Source organism: Salarias fasciatus, chromosome 5 (genome assembly GCF_902148845.1).
Source record: "Salarias fasciatus chromosome 5, fSalaFa1.1, whole genome shotgun sequence".
Taxonomy (NCBI): Eukaryota; Metazoa; Chordata; class Actinopteri; order Blenniiformes; family Blenniidae; genus Salarias; species Salarias fasciatus.
This window is the reverse complement of record NC_043749.1, coordinates 22,119,544-22,127,115: the sequence shown is the minus strand read 5'-3', so window position 1 is coordinate 22,127,115 and position 7,572 is coordinate 22,119,544. Positions and strand designations below refer to the sequence as shown.

Sequence of the window (7,572 nt, the reverse complement as noted above, 5' to 3'; positions counted from 1 at the left end):
TATTTATTGTGCAGCAGTTATTCCATCACCAAAATAGCCTTGTCACAGCACTTTTATTTTCTTTCCCTGTTATTTCTGTTGGCTTCATTAATTAAATAATGTTGAAATGCCATACTATTTATACAAGTCCTATATCTGACAATAAATTGAATGCTCACAGTCCAGGTTTGTTCAGGTGACCTTTGCTTCCAGATCCTCCCATAAAAAAGCTTTTTCTTTCCCATTAATGGATTATAATTAATTCAACAATTTAAAAAAAATTCCTCGAAGGTCTTAATCAACAACATATTTAGCAATAAGCTCTCAACCTTGTGAAACTGTTATGTCAACTAAACATGTCTGTCTCACATAAACAATTTTTAATGTGATATTGGAGTATCAGTGCATTGCTTACACAAGTGGCCTTGTTGTGTGAGGGATACAGTGTTACTCACGCTGCTCAACAGCATAACATTACTGAATTCATTCATCCATCCATCCATCATCTATATCACTTAATCCTGTGCAGGGTCACGGGGTGCTGGAGCCAATCCCAGCTTACCATGGGCGACGGCAGAACACATCCTGGTCCAGTCCGTCCCTGGACAAACACACACAGAGACAATCACACCAAAGGGCAAAGTAGGGGTCACCATTTGACGTCATTTGAACGACTGTGGAAGGAAACTGGAGGAAACCCACACACACACACAGAGAACATGCAAACTCTCCACAGAAATGCCCTGCCGGTGTTTGAACTCGGACCCTCTCGCTGTGAGACGAGAGCCCAAAACACCTCTCCACTATGCAGCACATTATTCGAGGTACATTCCAAATATATCTGACATTAAATGAAGAAGGTCATGTTTACCTCTGATTTCTCGTGTGAACACATGTATCTGTTTGATCCATCCAAACGGGTTTCCAGTCTTCTTTTTCACATTTTCTCATCTCTCTGCCAACGATACGTTCAGCTGAATTGTAAATAAGTTTATTAAGTTGTTTAACATTTCAGCTCCCTTCAGTCATGCTTGATATTTTTTCCCTGTCTTTTTAACTGTTAGACCAACATGATGAAGTGTGTTTTTTTTTCTTTTTTTTAATAATATAGTTTATTAATTTGAAAACCATGAACAAGTTCACCTCTTGGTACTTAGCTTCTTTTAATTTTCTGACATTGATTTCTATCTGTCCAGCCAAATTATCCACCTATCCGTTGCTGATGAGCTCTTCATCGTTTGGAGGGCTGTGTGGGCCGAATTCAATCCTGGATGACATTTGCTAAAACATGGACGCACTCTGGACGGGTCTATTGCAAATCCTCAATGATTCTCTTGAGCCTTACAATAAAAACTGAAATCCACCGCTCATTATTTCGCTTGAAAACGTGGTCGAAACAGTTTTGATTCGCAATATGTTTTAGTCCTCAGTTCAAAAGAAGCTGGTTTCCAAGTCTAATACATCTCATTAACTAAAGTGGCCACAGACTCCTCTTTTTCTGGTCCAACTGGGATCAAGCACTGGAGCATCACGTTCTAGCTGGCAAGTGTGTGTGTGCTCACCCTGACATCCGGTGTTTGGGGTGTTGGGGTTGGTTGAACTTAATTTGAACTTCATTTGCATAAAAACATGCAATTAGACAAAGTGCTGTGAAGCAGACTATTGTTCACGCCAGAATATGATTTAAAAAGGACTCTTAACACCAAGATGACCAAAAACCACACTGACTATATTACACTTTCACAGTTATACCACATTCAGTACAACAAAGCTGTGAAAACTTTTATATTTAGAAACATTATTAGTCTTTTTTTTTTGACATTTTTTTTGCTCTTTTTCACACTGTTTTCACTGAACTACAATCTATTGAAATCTGTTTCTAGTGCCCTTTCCCTTCATGTTTGGGGGGAAAAAAAAGCATTGTGCAAAACACCATAAACAGCTCTCGTGTAAATTGTTCCCGTTCAGCACCACTGCAAAGTTCAGCCGTGATAATCACGATGATGATACAGGAACACTCGGCAGTGTCAGCCAGTGCTCAACATTATTATCTTTGCACGGGTTTAAATTTGCAGCTGGGCTGCTGGATCAAACTAAATTAAATTTCACAAGTGTACCTGATAAAGTGGACTCTTAGTGTATATCTGATACCCAAAGGCTGTCTGCAACACTGTATCTGCTCACAGAAGTGTCGGTGGTTAAGTGAGGATGATACCAGCATCACAAAAGAGTAATTCGAAGCAACAAGTCCTTAATAGTACCTGGGAAAACAAAAGGAATGAAAGGAGACAGAGTAATCCTTATGGATGGAGTCAGGTCTATCTGTGTGTCAGGTTTCTTCTTCCTCTCAATTCTTCAGGTCCTGAAAGAAAACTCTGGAAACACCTTAAGACTTATTGATTCGTACATGTGGTATTCAGAGAAGAGTAAGCAGATGACGACAGAAATGTGGACTCGCACAGGAGCGAAAACCTCCTTTCTGTTAGGGGTTTAGGTGCCATATGGACTGCGACACGTTCAGCTCTGTTACCCCTATAAATTGTTGTTGACACTGCCCTCTAGAGATTTGTGATAGTGCATTAGTACTGCAGGCCTTAACTAAGAAAGCCTCCTCTCTACCCTGTCAGCACTGAGGGGCATTATTGTTGGAGTCGCTGGTCCTGCATTTACATGTTTTTTTTTTTTTTTTCCTTTCTTTCTTTCTTTTCTGAGCTCTCTGGCTTGAATTTTTGTAAACTGGCGACACCTTTTCCTTTTTACATTGTGTTATCAGGAACAGCTTGTTCCAGCCATTCTTCTACTCCTGCACTAAATAGCGGGGGTCTAATAAAAAGAGAGAATGTCCCACCAATTATCTTCTAGAAAACAGTTGTCCTTGTGAAGGCAAATTTCTTGCTGGCTTGTTGCTTTGTGTGAATATGTGGTCTTAATAATGAGACAGGAAAATAGGAAACCAACGGCTTCATTATGCAGGTTTTCTATTCATGTTGTCACTTGTTGAGGTTCACGGCATCCCAAAGCTCTTGGATCAGGTCAACTGGACAGCCAAGTCCAGCTGATCTGATTCAACGACTTTGAAATAAACACGTCTCATCGCTTGAAGAATGAAACTGTCATGCTGGTTGCTGTCTTTTTGAATAGTCTAATGGCGAGACTTTGTGTGAAAACTCAGAAGATTGTTCCCCCAATGACTTGTAGTGATGCAAACCGCACTTCAGAGTGGAGCAGACGAGCAAACCAAAGTTGACCTTGCTGAGGTGATGCTGATTAGAATGACATAGCCTGAGGCTCCTGTCAAACTTTGGCAAGTATGAAATACTTGTAATCCCTTATCTCATTCACATCGTTTTTCAAAATCATAATGGCAAAAAAAACCCTCACTAACATTCCTTATTTAATGTCAAACTATTCATTGAATATGACCAATTCTTATTCCTTATTCCTCAACAATATGGCAATTTAATAATGAAGATGAAACGCCATTTCAGATTGAAGAATACACATTGGGCAAAGTTTGTTTTTCTTTTTTTTTCTTTTTGTTATAAATGGTTCATCTGACTTGTTCATATTACAACATAAACAAGTGATGCTCCAGGCGGGTCTTTCACACCAACAAACTGAAATACTTCTTGATGTTACAGAAACCTGCCAAGAAGACTGGATTCATCTCAAGAGACATAAAAAAATAAAAATAAAGAAGCTTTTCCACCTGTGTGATATATGCTGTTTATTGAGACAAACAATGTTAGTAACTGGCAAGTAACACAAAAATGTTTGGATTATTTTGTGTTTTTGTAATGCCTCCAACAACTTCGGTCTGTATAGAATACCATCCACCCATCTATTCATCCATCCATCTTTTAAACAGCTCCATAAAATGAAGGGCCGAAAGCGCTGGAGCACATCATATAGCGGACAATAGATGAAGGCGGGTTACACTCTGGACAGGTCACCAGTCCATCACACAGCAAGCACAGACACACCGGCAACACACTAGCAATCACACCCGCTGGCAATTTTATAGTCTCCAATTAACCTCATATGGCATGTTTTTAAACTGGAAAAAAAAAATCCATCAAGTGCACAGGGAGAAAATGCAAACTCCATATATAAAAAAAACCCTGAATTCACAGCCTTCTGCATTAGAGGCAAGAGTTCCCTCCAGACCAGACTGTCGTGCCTAACTGATCTACATTTACTGATGCTGCACTTTCTGATGTGTAAAATAGGTAAATATACACATTTCATGAGAATTAATTTGGTAATTGATTGATCGAGTATCAAGGGGGTCCCTCCGTGTGTGTGTGCAGGCGCGCGTGTCAGTGATAGACAAACACACCGTGTTTCCTGATCTTTAGAAATCGCTTTTTACACGAGAAAAAAAAAATATGCAACGGAAATAAATCGGCTTAATGGGAAGAATTAGAGGGGTCTGAATCCAGGGTAGGATTAAAGAAAATTGTGTGAAATAAAAGAGCGAGTGATGAGGAATGACTGTGCGTCTGTGTGAAGGGCGGGAGGAGAGAGAGGGAGAGAGAGACAGAGAGAGAGAGAGAGAGAGAGAGAGAGAGAGAGGAGGCACATTTCCATCCAGACCTCTCCGTTTTTTCCAGAGCCTTTTCTCTGCTCCGGCTCAGCGCAGCTCCCTATTGTTTAAACTCTGAGGCGGAAAAAAAAAGCCCCACATCCCGCTTGTTGTGCGAGCGCATCCAGTGACTCATTTTTTTCTTTCTTTCTTTTTTTTTTTTTTTAATTTTTCTCTCTCGATCTGATGCTCGATTTTCGCCGCTCTGAATGCTGCATTCATTGCCAACTTCTCCTATTTCTCCACTTAGACTTGAGCTGCATCATGAATAGTTTGGGGGCACCTTTCAATCGCATACCTCTGGAATGGTGGGGATTACACAGCCGAAACCCGGAGAGCATGTAAACGCAGATGGAGTTTGGGATTTATTGCAAAATAAGGGAAAGATGACGGTCTTCTCATTGTGCTTGCTCTTGTGCGCAGATCTACTGGATTTAGCAGTCGGTAAGTCTGACCCTTTCATGTGATTTTTCGCGGATCGGCAGCCCCCCCCCCCCCCCCCGGCAGCCCCTTTAAATCCACGCATCGGGGTGAACAATGACCAAACTGTGCACGAGTTGAGGGACGCGTTATGTGGCCGCGGATTAGGACCGCGGACTGGCCATGAGCAGGACAGCCGGATGGAGGCGATCGGTGCCACGCTCGCCTCGTGCCAACTTTCCCCCCCCCCCACATCCGCGCCATGCAACCAAGTCGCGGAGGAGCGGAATAAACGCATAACGGAGGGTCGGATCGAGCTCGCGCGGCTCACGCCGACGTGCTCAGAGGAAATGCAAGAAGAGGGGTAGCGGCAGGCCTAGTTATGAATTTTAGTCTTAATTCATCTGCAGTGAGTATCGCGACCAGCACGCATGACAGCACCTACTTCTCCTGTGCACCGCGCAACTACAGCCACCATGCTGGAGCGCGCGCCCAGGGTCTGGCTGCGTGTGGGGTTGGGGGGGGGGGGGGGGGGGTTCGAGGCTCCTGCACACACCGCACAGCGCCCGAGCTCAACAGATATCAAAGTTGTTGCTGTGTTGGGGAAATAAAGCAACGTGAAAGTGCGTGTGTGTCCCGTTCCCCCCACCCCCCAGCGGATTTGTGCCCCGTGCGCGGTGTGCGCGCCACAGCCGTGCCATCCGCGTCGCGTGTTTTTATCCTCCGCCGACGTGTTTGGATTTGACAGGATGAAAACACACCATTGATCCGTTTTTTTTTCTTTCTTTTTTTTTTTTTTTTGCACCACATGCAGTCTGATCTAGAATGTTGACAAATAGGATGTAAGTGTGTAGTTTGAGGAATCAGATGTCCTGCGTGTTTGTGGAGGGAGGTGACAGTGACAGGACTGGGATGTTGTATTGCAATTTAAGAGGAAGCCACATTTATCACACCATTTGCAACAGATAAGGTTCTCCTGGTATGAAATGCACCCCTGCTCTCCACGTTCTGATGTTTCTCGTCCTCACCTATGATTTGAGTGGATTTTTGTTTTTTCCCCCAGAGGCATTTTGTTTTGAACAAGATGATATTCATTATTTAAAGCTTGCATAGCTACAAGACTGCATACAAGCACCTGATTTCTTGAGCGAGAGAAGCGGGAGTGTTTGACTCCTTCTCATTCTGCTGGAGTTGTGGGCTCGCTCGCTGGACTGGCCGTCAGCAGTGTGGTCTTTGAAGGACTTCAGAGGAGAGTTCACTCCTGGCTACAGCATCAGCATGCCGTACAAACTAACCCGCTAACCTCTGCTCTTAACCCAGGATTTAGTTGTTTTGAAGTGTTTTTGGCCTTTGCCCACCCATATAGGAAATCATTATGTCACTCGGGCTTAACATTGTGTTAAATGATGGGACGCCTCGGGGGCCGACTTGGTGAGATTACGGTGCTCAACTACCCCCCAGATCCTCCACCGTTCAAGTACATAGGATAATCTCAGCAACGCAAACAGTACTGATTTGGAAATGTTTATGTAACTCTCAGTACCAAACACACAAAGTGGGATTTTTCCAAGCAGGTGTTCACCATGTAAACACAAGTCAACCAATAACTGCAAGGAATTAAGTTGTACTGACCTGTGGTCACAATGCTTTGCACTGGTTTCAATAAAAACAACTTCTACTCAAGCTTTTATTTCCCATGTACATAGTTTAAGAATGAAATAAGCTCATTACTTTTAGTGAAGTGAAATATATCCCAAAGTTGACATATTTCAAGCGATTGTATGCAAAAGGAAAACAGTTAAAGCAGGAAATAAGTTGCTGTGACTTGGATTGTAATTGCGTTGCTGTTGTTGGTCTTCGTCTCAACAAAACACATTCATAACATGAATTGACACATGAATGCTATGTTGTCAGTGTTTTCCCCATGCAGCTGTTCTTAAAAATTATAATCGTGTGCCTTGAACAGTTATTCTTTATTTATATGGAACTTTTAGCACAGTAATTGGTAACTCAAAGTTTTTGAGAGGTGAAAAATGGCCACATTTAAATACTTCCATCCCTCTTTATATCTGCACTTCCATTCATCTGTATAACTCTATTTGCCCTTCACAAGAAAATAAATTAAATTCTAAATAACAATACATGAATCCTGGAGACTAGCAAATGATTAAAGGTTAACATTTAAACAGTAACTATTAGAATTTGAGTTGCACCAGCTTATGGTCAGATTGTTGGTTGTTTTAAGCAACTAAATAATTTGTAATGTGAATAGAGAAGATGATGTTGCTTTTTATCATTTTTCCAAATGTGCCTTTTAAATATGAAGCTATAACTGACATTAAGTTTGGTTATTGAACATTATCCTTGTGTGTGAAGGATGCTCTGGTGTTTGTCTTCCAGGAAGCTGGAAGCATACAAACCATCATAAAATACGTCTTGAATCATATTTTATTATTTGTCCCAAACAATTCATCCCTGCAACATTTCAGAGGTGTACCACAAACAGTGCTTCACTTTGGAGTGGAACTCATCTCATCCTCTCAGTTGAAGTCCATGCATCATTGCTGGCTGCCAGATGTGTTCTTGTT

The 7,572-nt window shown here is 42.0% G+C and overlaps 1 protein-coding gene across 1 annotated transcript in view; it reads left to right on the top strand.

The window, feature by feature from the left end:
* Positions 1-4,693: 4,693 nt before the first annotated feature.
* Positions 4,694-7,572, top strand: part of LOC115388149 (immunoglobulin superfamily member 21-like) — a 171,865-nt gene continuing 168,986 nt past the window's right edge. The window contains 1 exon segment of the mRNA XM_030091092.1: positions 4,694-5,008. Within this exon segment, the coding sequence (XP_029946952.1) occupies positions 4,870-5,008 (139 nt within the window). The 5' untranslated portion in view covers positions 4,694-4,869.